This window comes from Osmerus mordax, chromosome 21, assembly GCF_038355195.1.
Source record: "Osmerus mordax isolate fOsmMor3 chromosome 21, fOsmMor3.pri, whole genome shotgun sequence".
Taxonomy (NCBI): Eukaryota; Metazoa; Chordata; class Actinopteri; order Osmeriformes; family Osmeridae; genus Osmerus; species Osmerus mordax.
The window spans coordinates 1,043,133-1,063,030 of NC_090070.1; the positions used below are offsets into that span (position 1 = coordinate 1,043,133).

Here is a 19,898-nt window from a genome sequence, read left to right on the forward strand (position 1 = left end):
CTAGATACATTGCCAACATCAGTAGGCTACATAAAACATAATGACCCTAAACATTCTCTTTTCATAGACGTGGCAACAAGGTGAGAGCTTACATCGAATCTATTTCATAATAATAATGTTTAGTACCTAAATGATGCTGAATGTATTCCTACGAATTCGAATTGTTCAATTAAAGACTTGCCCTCTCCAAATGCTAGACGTATAGACAACATTAACCTAGGTCTAATTGTTTTTTTATGTTACTGCTTGAAAGTTTTCTTTTTATAAATGTTAATAGGGGAAAAGTAATCCGTAATCTAATGAATTAGCTAACAGTTCAAATTGGTATTTGAAGTATTTGTAGTCTTATTTCCATGGGTGCCGTTTTTTTTTTAAACAGAAAAACATTGCAAATATCAAACAAACCATAAAGATTGTCCAGGTGAGCATTGTGTAGGCCTATTCTGGGCATAGGTTAATAAACCAATCACTTAAATGTCATAATTTTAGACGTTTATATTTCTTGTCCAGCATCCAGAAACATGACTGCTGGTTCTATCGTGGTGCCTCACATCATACCCATTCGCATTCCTCAACCTGGGAAAGGGAAGCACGAGATCGATACCACAACTGTTGTTGAGATCAAATCAGGTTTGAAATTGCCCATGCTTTTTTTTCTTTTTCTTCTTCTTAAAAATATATAAATAAAACACACTTGTAGTTTTTAAGTGTGTTTAACCGAGTTATAGAATCTCAAGTATTGAAACAAGCCATATTGTCTATAGCGTTAAATATTTTGTATAGGGTTAACTTGCCATGGATAATTAAAGTAAGCTACATTAACAGCAATGTTGATCAGGTGCCCCATCAGTGTGTCCTTTAAAATAAAAAAGACATTCATTTTGGTCCAGACACACTGGATGTCACCATCTACTACACTCTGGATGGAAGTAAACCTGAGGTTGTCAAGAGACCTGGATTTGGGGAGAGCAGCACTCTAAAGTACAGTAAACCAATATGTTTACCTGACGGCAAAGTGTCTGTCAAAGCAGTGGCTGTCACCAGGTGGGAATGCTTCAGAATGATTATTGCAAATATTCCATAATGTATAAGTAATAACTGAAGTTGTCTAAAAGTTGTCTAAAATTAATAACAAAACATGGCAGATTATGTAAGTCTACTTAGTGTCCCCTGCTCTTTTTCTCTTTTCCTATCCGTCTTTCTATCGGTGTCTGTCTTTCTTGGGCTGTTTCTCTCTCTCCACCCCTATCTTCATTCACTCACTCACTTCCCCACCAGCTAACCAGTAACCCCAGTTTCTGTAAATGGGTTTGACTCTCAGTCCGAAGCATACTGTACACAAGGGACAATTTTCAGAACTGAAATGATCTGATGGTCAATTGTCTCTAGAGATGGCAGGGAGAGTGCTGTTGTTACCAAGCTCTTCCTGGTGGAATATGTGCCTCCAAGCGAGGCATTATCCACAGATGACAAAGAGGAAAATGTCTTGAAGGACCATGAACTAGGGATCAAACAGGTATTTTTGCCTAACACTTCTGTTGAAAGATCTCCTTTTAATCTATCATAATCATAATTATACCTCTTGTAGATATCGTTTGAGATGAAACATTCAAACCAAGAAAGTGGAGTCTATGCTTTTGTTACTAGTTCTCTAAGGAAACTAATGGCAGCATCGCTTGTACTACGAGGGCGGAACATGCTTCAGGAGAGTCTTCACTGAGGCCACAGGGTGTGTGGATAACATTATTGCATCATATCATAACTGTAATACAACTAACTCAGAAACAGAATCCGATGCACTGAAAAGGGGAGTCAGGTGGATGAGCGGTGAGGGAATCGGGCTAGTAATCCGAAGGTTGCCAGTTCGATTCCCGGTCATGCCAACTGACGTTCTGTCCTTGGGCAAGGCACTTCACCCTACTTGCCTCGGGGGAATGTCCCTGTACTTACTGTAAGTCGCTCTGGATAAGAGCGTCTGCTAAATGACTAAATGTAAAAGATAAAAGTACTATGTTACTATAAAGTGTGTACAATAGGACCTCAATAAATGAAGAGCCATACAGGATGTACAAAAAAAGCACTGTATGAAGTAACTCAGACTACAAATTGGACTTTGAATTTGTATTTGGACAAATTGGCCACTTAAACCACAAAAGTCACAAAACCCGAAATGTCCTCTAGACATTTTCGAAATGTCCTTTGACTGTTACTGTCTAAATCTATATTAACAGTGTTTTTGTATTTTGTTTTTAGGACCGAAGATGAAGGAAGGTAACGGTAAAAGAGCCCCTAAAGCTCCTCGCTTCCTCAGCAATCATCTGGGCCTCACATCTGTGCCTGAGCCTACGTCACCTCACACATTGGTAGGCCTTATTTTACCCTGTTATCCCCGCCAGTCTGGCAACTGTTAGATCAAAGGGTAATAGAGGTAAAGATTGGAGAGGAAAATGAGGTTAGCGACAGCAGAGGAGCAAACAGCGGTGCTGGTGCCAGCGTTAGTAGAAGTCCTCACTGGTTAAATGAGAGCTAGTGCAGTGATTCAGCAATAAGACTGACAAACAGTTAACGTTTTTCACTGTCTTTGAACACCGAGACCCCACCCTGATAGATCCAGAGGAGAGGAGGTCTACATGAGATAGCCTTGCCCCTGCCGTTATCTTCTTGATTTTGGGAACCACAAAATATCCAGTTTTTGTAGAGACCAGAATGATTTTAAAAACAATCCCACTATTTATGTTATTTTAAATGGATGGCCAGTTTATTTAGAATAATTATTGATCATTCTTTATAGAATGCAAGCCTGGAAGAAAGCACCTTCAATAACCTGACCAACACGCAAATATCCAGGATTCAAAGAGAGACAGATTTCTTGAGGTAAATTTCTAAAAAAGAGATTGACTTGAATCATGGTCAGGTTAACCTGTGTCATATGGTCAATTTCTTAGTTAGGACTTGAAATATAGAGATAATTTTGGAGAGAGGAGTGAAATGTCTTGAAGACGGACCATCATTGGTCTCTCCGGTCTCCTGTCTGTGCAGGTGCACCAAGTGCTTGAGCCTTCGTCCGTCAGACCCGTTTGCCCGCTTCTGTTTGCAGTGTGGTACTGCTGTACCACAGGTGCCGGGGCAGAGGCTGCCGCCCACAGAGGGGGGACAGGTACGCTGCTCACCTCATGTACTATTATCATTTACACTGTATGAATACACGTTTCCACACATTTGATCAATTTCCATAGTTTGGCTCCAAACTATTAGTTTAGTTTACTGCAGCTTAAGGAGCCCAGGCTGGTCATTGTCAAATGGTCAAATCACGTCATGTTATCAACTACACCTGTGTTACTTCAAGCCCATAGGTCCATGTCGAAAAGGCGGTAGTAGAACCCTCTCCATCTTCCTGTGTTGTCTGTATGTACTGTCATCAGGGGGGATTATTCCTCTATTTGCTCCCTGACTCATATTCCATGTATGTTGCTCGCTAATGCTTAGAGGCATGGAGTGCTTTCCCTACATACATCCACTCCGCCAAAGTCAAACCTATTTCCATGCTCTATACTAGTGTCTTGACTGAACTAATAATGTTTTGTTCACCCTGGACACACACTGTTCCAAAATCTCACGCCACAAGAACAGTTTCTTTCCATCTGCAGCTGGCCTAATCAACAAGGTCCAGAACTCCCAACTGTCACTAACACTGTCATAAAGTCCATCTGTCACTTTATTGCACATTGCACAATGCACCAATCACATTGCACTCTTCTTTATATCTTATTTTATATTTAAAAAAATATGTTATATAGTATTGGTTAGAATTATTTAGATACTGTTGTACATTTTCTACATTTTCTATTTACAATTCTTATATGTTTACCGTATGCACCTTCCTGCCTTAGTAAATTCCTTGTTTGTGCAAACTTATTTGGCAAATAAAGCTGATTCTGATTCATATTTTTTTTAGTTGGGTTTGTGCATTCACTGTAAAACCATAGTGCCCATGAACACTGTGGCATGTGTGGTATGTGAAGCCCCTATTGGCCCACAGCTGCAGCCTCAAGCCAGCCTACGACTGCAGGTAAGCACAAAGGAAGCTGGCGAAAACACACTCTTACACACACACACACAGCAACATTACATTTACATTTAGCAGACGCTCTTATCCAGAGCGACTTACAGTAAGTACAGGGACATTCCCCCTGAGGCAAGTAGGGTGAAGTGCCTTGCCCAAGGACACAACGTCATTTTGCACAGCCAGGAATCGAACCGGCAACCTTCTGATTAATAGCCCAATTCCCTAACCGCTCAGCCATCTGACCCCCACTGCCACAACTTACCACACATAGACATCAAAATGCCACACATACACAGCAACATGCCACACAACATACTCAGAATTTTGTGAACCTTTCTGAAAACGTTTTTGAGTCACGGTGTAAACAAATGTTGCACCGTTAGGCCGTGTTCACACTTGACTTCAGCGCCTTTTTACATCAGGGTTTTTTCCTTTTTCAATATTGAACTAAATGAATCTGTCCATCACTGTAATATTATGGTGTGGATTGTCTTGTGGAGTATATAAATAGGCATAGGACCTTTTGTCCTATATTATTGAAAAAGTTACACATTTTATTCTATCCATGTTAAATTTAGGTGTAGAACTGTATAAAAAGTGAACAACAGCCACTTGAGCACATTTCACAACACACTTATCTAGATTGATATATGAGTTTTACAATATGTGATAATGCACATGATAATGTCCTGTTGTTTGGTTTAGGACAAGCTGATTTGTCAGTCTTGTGGAACTGGAAACCCAGCACATATCTCCTTCTGTGTCACCTGTGAGACCAGGCTACCACAGCCCGCTACTGTAAGATTATAGAAGATAGAAGATGGAGAGAGACTCCATCTCTGTTGGCCTCATTCTGTATGCTGAAAATGTAGTTTTAGTTTTTTCATTTGACTACTTTTATGTAAAACTTTCAGTACACTTACAGTATTTGTTTCTTATACATTTAGCCAATAAACACACAAGAACGTATATCACAATTAGCTTGAAAGCTTTGTATTTCCTTACTAGGCTGTTCTGAGTGGTCAGAGTGCTCCACCTCTTCCTTCAGGAGAAAACAAGATGGTGTCTTGTTCTAAGTGCAGTCGGGTCAACCACTCTGACGCACGTTTCTGCGATTGGTGCGGCGCCAAGGTAAGAGAGGCCTTGCTTCGATCATGTACACTGCACCACTGATGAATAGCAATCTGGAGTTTTAAAAAGATGGAATTGCAACGAAAGTTTATTTAGTGGCTACAAAAATAAACAGATAACCTCACACACTAACATTCCTTCTATTTTTGACATACCTTACGTACACTTTTAAAAATAATTCCCAAAGCATGCTCAGTCAAAAATCATTTGAAATCTATTGAAATCTATCAGAATTCCAAACCCACCAACCTTTTTATCCATCCATCACCCCATCAGACAACGCAACCTACCTACATCCATCTCTGGCAATTACTATCTATACTGTAACTTGTTTCTGTCGCTCCTTACGTTTCATCCATATCTACTCTTTGTTTGAACCCATCTCTTCCCAGCCCGGCCATGCAGCCAGCTGTCTGATTTGCTCCCGATGCGGGGCCAGCAGCCACCCCTATGCCAGCTTCTGTGGCTCTTGCGGGGTGTTTATGGAGGGACCTTCCAGGGGTGAATCCCGCGCCAGCATGGCCTGTTCCACCGGGGCCGCTGTCGAGCAGGAACAGGTATGAGGCTGTAGAGCCGGAGGAAATCCACGCTGAACGTGTTTGTCTCCAACTGTAAGGACGGTCTCTTCCGCTCCCTCTTCCGACTCCCTCTTCTCCATCACTGTCATGCAACGTCTACAGCCGTCCACCCAGCGCTCAGACGCTACCACATGGCAGCCCGTGCCTCCCTCTGGATCTCCCGTCATGGCCCCGGCACCAGGCCACGTGGAGCAGCACACCCAGACGACAGGCCTCTTCTACCCGTCCAGCACGGAGCTCCACAGGAAGGGCCAGCAGGCGGCGCTAGAGTTCAGCAGACAGGATCAGATGAGGGACCGAAGGCCGCTGCTCACTGCTATAAGTCCAGGGAGAGGTACAGAGCCGTGGGCACAAACGAGTTCCCTGGTTCCTCTGCTCTCTACTCTTCTCGCAGTATCAGAGGAGAACAATGAGTGAGATGAAGAGAGAAAACTTAACGCCTCTTCTGGTCTTTACTTGTATGTGAAGTCAATGAGTGGCAGATGTAATAAGCTTTTTAAATATTGGTATCATAAATTTGAGTTATTTTTATTTATTTGGGATAGAGTCCCATCATGGGTTCAGTGGGATTTGGATGAATCTGAGTAGATGTGCTTCGCTGTGTCTGAGGATTATCAGTCTAATCTCTGAACCTCTTTTTCCCTTTCTCTCTTGGTCTCTCTCGGTCGCAGGCTACTGGAGGAAACAGTTGGACCATGTGTGTGCACACCTGCGAAGCTACACCCAGAACAACACAGAGTTCAGAGCTATAGTTGGGGAACCTCGAATGGGCCGGGTAAGATCAGGGCACCATGAGGCCTCCACTACTGAAGGAGTCATCTTCAGATGTCAGTGTATATACTCAAATAATGGGACTGCAGGGTTATGTATAGACATGTTGACCTATTACACTAGTGTATAACCACAGTCTTGTTAAACTGTATTCTTGTCTGCAGTCACCTTACCAAAGTAGGTTGTAAAGCGATATTATTATTACCTCACCTGGTTGTAGAACAAAGAACATTTGGGAAGGAACTGTCAGTATAAGAAATTGAATAGTTTGTTTACTTTCCTATAGATGGTTTCAGCTGTGATTGAGGAAGACAATTATGAAGTCAGTCTGAGAATAAACTTTGTCTCAGCTGAACATGAAAAAAACAAGGTTGGTTGTTATGTTTCTCCACTCTTTTACACTAGATGTCCTTACATTTTATATTTCATTCGTTTAGCATATGATTTTATCCAAAGTAAAGTACAAATTGTGCATATAGATAAGTCAGATAAGATAAGTACAGTAGAAGATCAAGGATCAGAAGTGCATCATTCTACAGTGATCAGAGTCAAGTTACTGGCCGCATAGTAAAGTAATCACATCTCGGCCATCAGGCACGGTTCAACCAAAAATATTACAATTCATCAATAACATCTCAATGACTTGATTACAGTCATGGCCAAAAGTATTGGCAGGTGACATACATTTTGTGTTTGCAAAATGTTCTGCTTCAGTTGTTGTGGCGTTGATTCTCTTTGTTACTCAATTATTGTGCAGAGTGATCACATGCATTTTAAATAAAGCTACATCGGACTAAAAAAAGAACTTCATCACAAAAAACGAATTTCACAGTTTTTGGGCCCTTGCATAAAATGACCAGCTAACATAATTTCACTAAATCACATGATCAGCACATACGAAGTCAGGTAAAATCACTCTATCATTATAACTGGATTATAAGAGCAGATTGATTGCTATAAACAGCCTATTAAAACATGAAATGTGTTAGATTTTTCTCCAGTGTAACATGGCAATTTACAAAAATAATCTACAAATACTAAACCAGCAAATTTTGCAAAAGACTAAATTGGTCACTGCCAATACTTTGGCAATGGCTGTACAGTGCAACAATAACATCTCCATTACAGCAGCTAGCTAATGAATGTATGGTGAATGAAAGAAAATACTACAGTGCAATAATAAGGTAAATTCAAAATTTATTATTTAACAGCTAATGTAGGGATAGGATTAGAATGGAACATTTAATTGTGTTCTTGTCACACATTTGAGTCCACACTTTCCATCCTCTTCTCACAATGCATGTGGTCAGTTATGCCAGGGGGGCGGGCCTGAGAGGAGCATCGCCCTATCAGAAAGCCAGAACCTCAGCAGTGTGACAGAGGGCAGGAGTGTGTTGTTCAGCCAGACCAGCCTGGGTAAGCACAGTGACTCTCTCACACGCCACTCCGTGATCTTACACACAATCAAATGGATTTTGGCACACATTTGACAATACATTTCTCAACCGTGGTATTTACATAGGTTTATTTTTAACCAAATGCATGTGTTTATTGTTATCTTTATGGTAGGTAATGAGAGGTCTGGAGCCAATGGAAGGACATCAAAAAAAACAAATAAAAGCTTGTCCTCAGATGTCATAAAGCAGGCACCGGTATGTGACCCTGTCTGTCAAGGGCTCTTCCAAAACAAACGTCTGACTTGTTTCTGAGTGAATGCGTATTCAAGTGTTTCTCTCTTGGAGCTAGTCCACCAGTCATTAACCATGTTTAATAATTGAAACAAATAAATTACAGACAAATATAGTCATAATTCCTTATTTCTACTGGATTTGTGTACAAACACAGTATGGGTATATTTGGTGGCTTGCAAATTCTTATGTCATGTCCCTAACTGGGGTTCCATTACCAATTCTGGTGATTCCTGTGCAAATGATTGATATTTATTTTTCTCAGCAAACCAAAGACAGCCAGCTTCTAAAGGAAGTGGGCCATGAAGGGAAAGGGCAGATCTCTGTAGTCCAACAACTGCTTGACAAGGTACAGTATCACTGATTCAACATCCATCTTGATACCTTTTCAAGACGCCATTTTTATTTTGCAAACAAACCATTTCCTCAACATCACATTTGCTAAATTTGGAAGTGGCCAGGTGCCTTGTTAACACGGTAATGTCATGCCAGGGGGCGGATCCAGTGTGCCAGGGGGCCGATGGGCATCCTGCCCTGGTTGTTGCCGTGGTCAACGGGCACGCAGACGTCATCCCAGTCCTGGTGCAAAGGGGTGCTGACATCAACCAGCAGTCTGGACCGTAAGGGCTTCGGTCCGGAGACCTTCCTTCTTACCGTCGTTCTAGAGTGCTTTCAGCTCAAACGAGAGGGCTCTACAAAAACCAACCAGGATAAAGAAAAATCTCCTTCTCTCTCATAGGTCGAACAACACAGCCCTCCATGAAGCGGCTTCCATGGGGATCAAAGGGTTGCTGTGTGCTGAGACACTACTGGGGTAAGAGATACGTGACCATACAGTCAACTACAGAATTATTGGCACCCTTCAATTGAAGTTAATTTATTTTGAGAAATGTATAGTGAAACCATGTGTGCCTATTGTAACATGTATTCCTTCTAAAAGACAAAGGCTGGAATAGATAATTTTCTGCTGTTTCTACCTCAGATAAAGACAGGCCATGGTGTTTTTAGACTTTTGCATAAACGGTAACAACTTGACTATCATGAAGGAGTCATCCATCACTTCCTCCTATGTCTCTATCGTATTATTGCTCTAATGTCTACATGTACACTGAGAACAGCCGTCTCTTCATCTGGGGTTTAGGTGCAACGCCAGCATCAGGAGGAAGAACGACAGAGGTCTGACTGCATACGACCTGGCCGTCATCAGCAAGTGCAGCCCGTTAGTGTCTCTCTTAGCCGCTAGGATGGGCCAGGGGATGCTGGACAGGATGGTCAGACCTAGAAGTAACCCGGGACTAGACGTGTTCTGATGAGATCACTGCTCATGGTTGCTTGTCGTTGTCATTTTGTGTTAAAGTCCGACCCATGTGCCATGATGCAAATAGGGGCATTTGTTGGTGACCTTGTTGTTAAATCCAGTTTCCAGAAATCTTTCCAGCAATTTTCTTGAAATTATTTACTTTGTTAGACAACATCACTGTTTTCTAGTTAATTTGTATTTTAAGCAATGTGAATGAAGGTATTTCATAAATTACAAGGGAGAGTTGTTTCGAAACTCAGCTGAGGGCCAAAGATGAGACGATGAGAGGAGTTGGTGTGAATGTGACTTCATCTTTATTCAAAAAGTGAGCTGCAGAAGTGTGCATAAGTGTGAGTTGTATTACAAAACCATAATAAAGCATGTCCTTTAGATACAAAATCAAATTCTTAGTTTAGCAACCTAGAGCCAGAGGGCTTAAATGTGTGTAAACAACAGACCAATATACATGTATTTCACTGAACACAACAATGGCAACAACTTTACCATGACAATATACAACGAAGACACACAACCAAATACAAACATACATTCCGGACACTGATATGGTTGAAGAGAACATCAGCTGGCTCTCGTATTAAACGTCCCAACTACTTATGCCTTCTTCCGTGAAAGACCTCGGAATCCCTTCAAGTCACGCCCAGATGCTGGCGACCTCTCGTTTCCTGGGTCAACGACGTAAACGCAGGAAGAAGGCGTGGCGGCACTCCTTACTGTCCACCGGGTAGTACTTGTCATAGAAGTCCAAGATGTATTCCTCCGTCTTGAAGCCAAACTTCTGGTAGAGCAGCATGGCCGGGTTACTGGCTGACACGTGCAGCGTGACATCCTTTCCCATGCAGGTCTGCACAACATACACCAAGTACACAAGATACAGAACAACATCTCAATCCCACAATATCCCCCCAAAAACATCATCAAATACCTCCCACAGACTGTAAAATGTTAAATATTCTATTTATTCATGTTGACAACAAGATATTTTATTGATATACAGTCTGTATGTGTAACGGTATTGTTGATAGAGAGTGGAGCTCCAAACCTGGATGAGATGGTAGATCATGAAGGTGGCAATCCCAGCCCTCCTCCACTCGGGGTGCACCAGCAGGAAGGAAATGTACGCCTCGTTATACTTCACGTCCGGCACCATGAAGCCAAAACCGATCACCACCTTCTTGTACAGCACCACCACACTGAAGTCTGGGTACTGGAGACACTCGGAGAGATCCACTCCTGACAGAACCACAGGAGGATAGAAGTCATTCATAGAGCCCACACCTTGTTTCCGTTGTGTTTACCCTTGTCACTTAACAAAACAGTCATACCTAGCCACAAAAACGTAAACTGGCTCAACTGTGGATGAGGTGACATGCGTCAAAGAACATAAGTGGTATTGTCTTAGAGGTATACAAACCCAATGGTAGTGGTGATACATTAGAAAGAGGCACACATCTCCTTAGCAAAGTTCTAAACTGTTGTCTTTAAGTGGTTAAAAGAGTCAGTTAACCATCCCGGTTGAGGTGTGACTATCAGAGGAGTCCACAGGCCCAGAAGGAGTGACACCGGTGAGGGTGTGGCTAGTGTCGGGACCTCAGCCTGCTCTACTGATGCTCTACCTGGCCAGAAGCTGTCGTGGCACATGGAGTTGACGGAGGGGATGTGGTTGGGCCGGACGTAGCAGTAGTCGATGGGGGCCTCGGGCTCCGGGGCCCAGCCAGGCTTCGTCCTGTGGGGGTGGGCCCGGATCTCAGCCAGGAGCCGCAGCTTCAGGGGCTTGTTCTCGTAGTCTCTCCTGGAGAAGGCAGAACACAAGCAAGTTTGTTCTTATGGTCTAGCTGTGTTTGTGTGTTGAATAATCATGTTGAAGTGGGTTAGCAGCCATGACTCATGACAGTGAACAGATGTGTCTGTGAACGTAAGCTTGAGAAGTAACACTGAAAATAAATAAATCTGTCGGTCCGTCCATCACTCATGTGACTCATCTTTTTAGTTTTGCTTGCTTTTTCATTGGACAGTATTATCTGCACAGTATTATTGTACCTTATGTAGGGTTTGAGGATTCGGGAGGTGTAAGGGCTTTTAATGCCCTGGTCCACGCCAGCGTCAGACCCCATGAGCCTGTGCCAGAACGACACAGAGGGCAGGTGATAGCCCCTCCTACTGGACATGGTCGTCTAAAGAGATCAAACACACAGGTCAAAATATAGAAATGTTTTTTTTTTTTATGACCATTGCAAATGTTTGAAATTTATCAAACATTTAAAGATAAAGTATCCATAGTTAACATATTTCGAAAACGATGTGCTGTTCATAAAAAGCTTGTAAAGTCATGCATTCACTGATCCCAAATGCCATCCAAACTGGCCTCCAGCAGAGAGCAGCACCTGGAAGCGGTCGAGGACTCGGAGGTCGTGGCTGGTTGTCCGGAACCTCCCCCCTCCAGAGGCAGAGTGTCGTCCGCCCCCCTGGGCTCCGTACAGCCCCCCCACCAGGCTGAGCGTGGCGCTGAGCGCCTGGTCCACATCCAGCAGGGGGAGCCCTCTCTGGCGCTTGGCCTGGCGCACCAGCAGCTTCCTGTGGAGCCTCTTGGCCTGAGGGGTGACGGCGAGGGCCAGAGGACACGCCTCCAGGCGCCGCAGAAGGATCCGCTCCTCGTACAGGCTGAGGGGAACGTAGCGGGGGCCGGCGCTAGCCTCCGCACAGGGCCCCTCCCCTTTCTCCTGCAGGCCCCTCCTCCTGTCTCCGGCCCCTCCTGGCCGCCCTCTGCCGTCGTCCCGGCCGCCCGGGGGCTCGCAGTCGTCATCGATGTCGTCTCGGACGCCGCGGATCTCCTCGTCCTCACTCTCCGCCTCTTGCTTGATGTGAGCGGCGGAGGGGCGGAGCTTCTTGCGCACCGCCAGGGCGGCGCTGGGAGGGGGGAGGTACTCCATGCCGGGGTCAATGACCCCCTCTCCGTCCAGCTCCTCATCATCTGTGGCCCAGAGAGACACAGGGGGTTGACACGCTTCCAAAACAGTTCTCTTGTTTACATCACATGAAGATTCTTAGAAATACAATCCTTGTGTAGTATCTGCTTTTGGTAGTGTTGCACATAAACAAGAATGTCCTTTGTAGGATTAAAATTGTGGGACTGAGATTGATTTAATTATCGTGTTTCTGGTCAAGGTAACCTTATGTTTTTATACAAAGAAAGATTAGATCGTTGTACCTGCTCCAGGTTTATATTGCAATATCCGTTATGATATTAAGTATCATAATACTTACAGGTTTTTCATTATGTCTAGCCGTAGGCTTGCCTTTTACTCTATGTACCTGATGATATTATATTTGAAGTATGGGCGCATTTACAATAAAGAATAATGAAAAATAACAAAGACACATGAGAACAAAGAATGAACATTAATGGCTTGATGAAGAATTATAACGCAATGTTTCAACTCACATATTGAATTCGTCCCTCCAGGTCCCTACTTTTCAATTAATTAAATATTCAATTTATGTTTGTTGTCATCTAATGCCTGCAGACACTGAAACCATTGGACTACAGAATTACGTCTCTGGAACTGCCCTTGACTGACAAGAACTGAGCATCACTTCTTTCTGGATTCTTTGTTCTCATAGGAGTGCCACTGTAACCAAGTTAAACTGGTTAAACTCACTCCTCAGTATCAATACCGCCCACCAGCACCATCGAAGAGCGAGCTTTTAGGTGGCGTGGGTTAAAGCGGTGTTTGTAAAGGTGGCGGTCGAGTTGTGGAGGACTCGAGTTCTAACTGCAGATCAGGGAAGAAGGGACTCTGACGAGCAACGCGACTCCCCCTGTTACACCATAATGAGACTGCGGTGTGACTGGCTCACCATGAAACAGCGCCTGTGGCGGCATGACGTCCGGGATGAGGTCAGCCTCCGACAGCAGGCTGGGCGTGGCAGAGTGGGATGCCGGCGTGCCAGGGGCGGAGAAGTCCGGGGAGGGCGAGGGCGAGGGGCTGGTGAGGGGCGTGCGGTCGGAGGAGCTGAGCGAGGAGAAGTCGATGACCTCGCCCTTCTCTAGCACCTGGTCGGGCCTGCGCCCACCCCCTCGCCCCCCCCCCATCTTGACGGGCGTGGAGGAGGCGCTGCGCTCCGTGTAGCCGCCCCCCGCCGCCTCCTTCTGGGCCCTGCGGATGTCCTTGGCCTCCTGGGTGCGGCAGCGCTTCTCCTTCAGCTGCATGGCGTTCTCTACCGGGTTCCTCACACCACGCTTCCTGAGGCCCTCCACAGTGATGATGGGCTCCACCGACGGCTTACAGGCTGCAGAGCACAGCAAGCACACAGACACATGGAGACACGGAGAGACACATGGAGAGACATGGAGAGACAGGGAGACACAGCAACATAAAGACACAGGTGACATTGTAACAATTGTGCAACTAAATAAAAACAAGTCTAACTGTAAAGCAAAACCCTCTGTATTCAAGTGCTGCATTATTTAATTAGTATAACGCCACTTCCAGGATTGCTGTTCTAGGAACAGGGTGCTGCTAAATAAAATGGGTCTCCAGGCCCATATATCTGGGTTGCAAGGCTAATCCAAAATGAATTCATCCTTTTTTTTTATGAATTGTTCTATTTAACTGAATCAGTTTTGAAGATGGTTTCATGAATTCCAGACCCTGGTAAGGGGAAGCACCAAACACAGTTACCAACCTCTGGCCTTCACAGAGGACTTGTCTCCATCGGGGCGGAGAGTGGGAGGGCGGTTCTGCACCAGCTTCCACCAGCCGGGCTCTCCAAACTCCTGGGCCCCTGAGCGGAAGAACGTGGGGCTCCCCACCGACAGACAGCCTGCCACGGTGCTCCACCAGGTGGAGGTCTTCTTCCTGTTAGAGGAGCATCAGGTCAGCTTTAGGGTGTTGTGTGTAGCTTTCCAGAGGTACTCAAAAAGATAGAACCGACACACGAGTTCACGTCTAAAATACAAGCCTTCCTCTGCAGGATAAGTTTCACATTTCAGGTCAAATTTGTCCTGAAAACGGTACGTTCAACCAATTCACTGTACAGCTCATCAATGGACAGTCTTTCACCTAGTTCCCAGTAGGAATGTCCAGTGTCTTCCAATAAACGCACAGATGTCCTCCTTCCATCTGAAGTAGCCTTGCCGGCCAGTGCCCTCTAGTGACAGGTTATACATGGCCAGCATCACCACCTAGAAGTGAAAAAAGATAGTATAACTCAGTCCAACTCCTGATGTTTAAATGGAAAGGGCAAGTAACATAAGAGAATTTCTTTTTTTATGTGTTAAAATGTTTCCAAATATTTTGGATATAAGCAATATGCATCATTTGTCAAACGCCCACAGAACCCCCTGGCCTGTGGAATGTTTAGCCTCCGTACCTGTTGCCAGGTGAGTCTCATTCTCTCAAACGTCTCCTTGCCATCCTCCGAACAAGCGTAGCAGGTAAACTTGAAAAAGTTGTCTCCTTTAAGGTAGCTAGGCTGCTCGTCGTGTAGCTGGGCTAGATTCCGGGATTGGAGAAAAATACCAAAAACTGCTCAGAGACCGAGCGCAATCATTGTCGTTCTTTATTAGAGCAGCGAGGTGAAACAGAAGACAGCATTTCAGTAAACGCTGCAGTATCAAGCATACTGTGATCCCACAACCCACTTCCTTTGTTTTTTGATTTTTTCTAACTTCTGAAGACTAATAAGGCTAAACCAGCTGCAATCCTGTACAACAATTATAAAGCATACGTGGTTCAAAGTAAACACCTATATTCACAAGAAACATCTTTTAAAGTGCTGAATTCTATCTGGTTAAATATGGTGGGTGCCCCAAAGGGGAAGGCCTCTTCCTCTCCAGCTTGTGCAGCTAACCCTCTCACCGGTGGGGATCCACTTGTGGCACTTGTCGCAGTAAAAAGCCATGTCATCGCACGCCCAGCCGCTCTCCCCTTCCTCTCCGACGTCGCTGTTGAGCGAGTCGCCGCTGTGGTCGTGCGATAAGTCCACCGAGGCCTGGTCCTCAGACTCCACGATCAGCAGCGTCTCGCCCTCCACCTCGCCCTCCTCCAGACCCTCCGACGCCGAGGTGCACACCGCCTCGTTGTCCACCTTTCCCCTCTGTTCTTCGCCACAGTCCATGGTCACCGAAGGAGAGTGGACGCAGCTGGATCGATCAGAACCTGGGAGAGGCCAATGTGGCATCAACGACCAATGCATTCAGATCAGTAAGATTAAGATCTTTGTCGTCCCACAAAGTAGAAAATGTACTTACACCCATGCTGCAGCCAGACACAACAAACATTCAAAATACAAATGTGAGTGAAACATATAGCAAGGTTTCTGCAAGCACACAATGTACACAGACATGAAAAGCAAATCAGCAAATCAGTAATTGGCAAAAAATCAGCACCCTTTAATACCAGCAGAGATCCTCCAGAGTGTGTCCTGGCCACATCCTTTTCTTATCTGCCCTTATTTAAAAGTCTTAGGGACAGAGGGTCACATTTATGGTTACATCTATTTAAACTGCAACTCAGAGTTAGTGGTTACTATCATGTTTTTGGTCTGATTGCTTAAGACTTATTTTAGTCAAATGACAGATCTGTTTGTCTTTTCAATTAACTGCGGGAGGTAGAGAAACTAGCGCTGGAGTTCGGCACTTACAGTAGAGGAAGCGGTACTTGTCTACTTCTTGTTAGGCGTGTGGCTGATCGGGGCTCTGAAGAGCTGCCGCCCTTCTGTCACGCTCCGCCTCAAGCTCCTTGGTTAAAGTTCTTTGTTCTTCAAGTACTCTCAGATTCTCTTTTTTTCTTTCCATACGTTCAAGATCTCGGAGTACACCCTCATGAAGTCTCTGTGGAACACAATACAGAAGCAGTGCTAGCTGGTTGATTTTAGTGTGCGTTATGTGATCATGTGTATAAGATTGTATACCAATACAGGAATGTCTGCTTTATGATACATAAGTCAAGCTGTGAATATAAATGCCATAGATATAAGTTATACTCGCATGATAACCATTAACTTGTTACTAAACCTTGTGAGAAGCACGTTTCTTCTGGCAGGCTGTACCGTTGTAGAAGGAGACTGAGCAGCTATTGTAGCTAGTTTATCTGTTTTAATAGAGCTAATTCTCTCTTAACCTGTTCACGAAGAAATATAATACTGCAAGGCATGTTAGTTACTAGCAATTTCACTAGGTGGTGGAGAGCTAAAACGACGAGGTAGAAAGCTAAACAGATACATTTGGGGAATATCTTTAATATAGCTAGCTCTAGCTATCGTTTGTGCTACATTTTAAAAAGTAGGAGGTTAGCCAGTGTTAGCTAACATCAAGGGCAGCTGACTATGCTAATTGTTTACCTCTCGATCCCAGGTTTGCTTTAAATGTACTCCCGCTACGGTACTCAGTGTAAGCACAACAGACACGCCAAGTACAAGTTTTGAGGTTTTAGACATAGCTGGAAGCTATGGGGAATATGGTCGATTCTACCATAACATTCCCACTCAGGTCGACGTTTTCAACGGTAGCTTTAGCTAGCTAGACAGTGTGTGCCCCGCTGTCCTCCACAGGCTGTGCAGTAGATCATGAATGATTCAGTTCGTACAATTGATGGTAGAGTGCATCGAGCACTAGGACGTCATTATCAATTATCGTCATCATTACTACTAATTAATGAATCAAAATATCATTCTGCTATTTAGATTAACTAACTATTCATAATCGATGTCAAACGTGATGTTTGGTTCGGTACACATTGCACTTTTTCTCTAAATCTCAGTTTATGGTCCCATGATTGAAATAGCGCTTTTGATACCCACCCTGCTCCATTTCTAAGTTTGACAGCCTAATGATGAACAAAATAGGCAAGCAATACGTGGGTGCAACTGTGCCATTCATTTTGACCTGTGTTTGGCAATTTCCCTTCATATCTCTACAGTAGGCTAGATGAGGCATTGAATACATTTAGGTGACACGATGATGTTTAGCCTGGATAGCAAAGCTTGCACCATACGGTCTTTGTCGATATCGTTGTGTCAAGTCAATATCAACCAGGTGAATTGCAAGTCTGCATATAGCGCACACAAAGTTCCCCAAATGTATTTGTGTAAAACTGGTACGAAAAAAGTGCTGAGTGTCTGGGTTAATACAAGGTAATCTCAAAAGCTGCCCCTTTCTGCACATTTATGTAACATTCCATTGCATAATAATGAATATAAACGCACACCGAGGGTATAATGGCCTCCTTATCTGAAAAGTGAAAAATAAGTAGGATAACCTTTGTAACTGCTATTCTAGTTGAATCCAGAAAATAGAAGTTGCAGGGACAGTTTAGTTTGCAATCGTTCTCCTCAAATAAAAGTGTGCGTCCATGTGAACATGACTGTAATGTATCCCCCAGTCTAAACCCTCCCCTCACCGTCTTGAACTAAAACCAAAGTGGACTTTTCAGCACAGTACACAATGTTCCAAATCACACTACAGCAACAAGAACTCCGAATTTTCCTGACTGACTACACTTTTCTTCTGGCAAACATTGACATTTGTTAAGTGTGTTTTTTAGCTAACATCCATAGCACCTAATATTTTTGCTATTGTGAGTACATTTTGAACTCTAGTGCAATAGCCATGCTTTCACTAAGTGCAACATTGACCATTTTAAACAGAGACAGAAAAAAACTAGCTTCTGTTATCGTTTATGACAAAATTGGACCCTTTACACTTCGGACTTTGAAATTTGACTTGTCTTGACAAGCCTTTGGCATGTTGGGGTCACATAATAATTAGAGGCTTGCTCACCTTTGCCTTCATTAGTTCAGTTTCTGGCTGATGGCATATGGATTGTGTATCAGAGTGTGACTTGTGAGTATGCACACATGTGTGTGTATGTGTGGAGTGCGGGCGTCTTTTTTTGGATACACATCTGTGAAAGCTAAGGCAAACAGTGAGACTTCAGAAATATTTCATACCAACCCTAACTGTGCCTCCCTACACCCAAGACTTCCATCTGTTGAACTAAGACCACAATTAGACCGATGTCACATTTCCCATGAACAACAAGACTTTGTATTACATTTTTAACAAAATCCCATGTGAAAATTCCAACCTATTATTTGAGACTTTTGGCAGAAGTTTCCATTCATTTATCAGAAGTTGTGTGTTTATTGTCCCACATTGTGCTTGGCAAATCTGTGTTTTTGTCAAATTCTCAGGTTAAGTGGATTAGAAGAATATTTGACACACAGTTTCTTTATACAAAAGAAGCTCCCAGCCAGCACACACCTTTTCAAGCAAATGTGCTGAGCAAACACTTCCTAGGGTGCAGCCTAAATGTTACTTCAAATACGGTTTTCCATTGCAATACGCATTCAAGCATTTCAGCACACATCCTGCATGCATACATTTTTACACACTACCAAAAATGATAAACTTTTTTCTCTGGCATTCCTTTTCTCTCAAATTCGGATTCCGTTGACCATTTACCTCAAATACGCTTATTTCCCCACAAGACTTGGCATTTCAAATGCATAAGTTGACAAACACTGGTCAACTGGTGTGGGGGGGGGGGAGAGCTAGAAAAGAGAAAGAGAGGATAGCCAGGAAGGGGGAGTTTCCACAACTTCGTTTGTTTTTTCACCTCTCTGAACGACCCATCTCCTCCAGTAGGGGACTGGCACGTCAACATACTGGGTGTAAGGCCAGGGAGCAAAGTAAGCTGTGTCAACGCACTAAGCACAAAGGTATGTCTGTGTGGCTGTATGCAATAGTAAGCAAGCACACTTCAAGCATCTAGCTACTTAACACTACATTGTATTTGGAATATATTTTTCTATATAGAACTTCCAGTTGAAGCATTAGATGATCGGATGAACCATAACTATGTTGAATCTTTGTGGGTTTGATTGGGTTGCAGTCCACAAATGATCTCAAGAGAACTTTTTCCTGAGTGGGTGGGAACATCAGTTCATTTAGTACAGTAGTCTGCTATACTCATTGTTTAACAAATAGAGCTCATGTACTCTGAGGTGGTATTTTTGCTGATAGACTTGGTACTTCACGTGCCTAGGAAGACCACTACATCAGTTTTGCCGATGTGAAATTCAAGTGACTTTTACAGTAGGAGTACTGTCACAACAAGCCTTTAGGTGTAATATTTAACTCTATGATATAACACATGTACACATGACTATGTTTGGTTACATTTCCCTGCCTCTGAGAGGGTACAGAAAAGCTAACAAAGTCAGACATGCCACTATTTATCTAGTTTCTCCCATGCTATGTTACCTGTGTCCCTCTTTCAACATCCCACTATCACAGAGGGAAACCTATACTATATCTTGTATACAGTATAACAACACTTGAT

The 19,898-nt window shown here is 43.7% G+C and overlaps 3 protein-coding genes across 3 annotated transcripts; 1 reads left to right on the top strand and 2 right to left on the bottom strand.

Annotated features, from left to right (window-relative positions):
- Nucleotides 1-521: 521 nt before the first annotated feature.
- Nucleotides 522-9,685, top strand: dzank1 (double zinc ribbon and ankyrin repeat domains 1). Its single transcript, XM_067259196.1, has 20 exons — nt 522-630; nt 891-1,044; nt 1,390-1,516; nt 1,657-1,729; nt 2,254-2,363; nt 2,792-2,874; nt 3,040-3,157; nt 3,956-4,069; nt 4,772-4,864; nt 5,075-5,197; nt 5,557-5,754; nt 5,878-6,109; nt 6,447-6,550; nt 6,833-6,916; nt 7,857-7,962; nt 8,116-8,198; nt 8,500-8,583; nt 8,727-8,854; nt 8,974-9,048; nt 9,376-9,685. The coding sequence occupies exons 1-20, from the start codon at nt 522-524 to the stop codon at nt 9,542-9,544; spliced, it is 2,367 nt and encodes a 788-aa protein (XP_067115297.1). The 3' UTR covers nt 9,545-9,685.
- Nucleotides 9,686-9,701: 16 nt separating this feature from the next.
- kat14 (lysine acetyltransferase 14) lies at nt 9,702-15,672 on the bottom strand. The gene is made up of 10 exons (XM_067259192.1): nt 15,414-15,672; nt 14,926-15,047; nt 14,616-14,737; nt 14,239-14,411; nt 13,411-13,842; nt 11,937-12,523; nt 11,593-11,726; nt 11,169-11,344; nt 10,595-10,785; nt 9,702-10,396 (listed from the first exon to the last, which is right to left on the bottom strand). The coding sequence occupies exons 1-10, from the start codon at nt 15,670-15,672 to the stop codon at nt 10,223-10,225; spliced, it is 2,370 nt and encodes a 789-aa protein (XP_067115293.1). The 3' UTR covers nt 9,702-10,222.
- A 556-nt stretch (nt 15,673-16,228) lies between these two features.
- On the bottom strand, nt 16,229-17,108 carry LOC136965167 (protein PET117 homolog, mitochondrial). The gene is made up of 2 exons (XM_067259204.1): nt 16,897-17,108; nt 16,229-16,387 (listed from the first exon to the last, which is right to left on the bottom strand). Exons 1-2 carry the CDS (start codon nt 16,990-16,992, stop codon nt 16,229-16,231), a joined length of 255 nt encoding a protein of 84 aa, XP_067115305.1. The 5' UTR covers nt 16,993-17,108.
- Between the last annotated feature and the right edge of the window lie 2,790 nt (nt 17,109-19,898).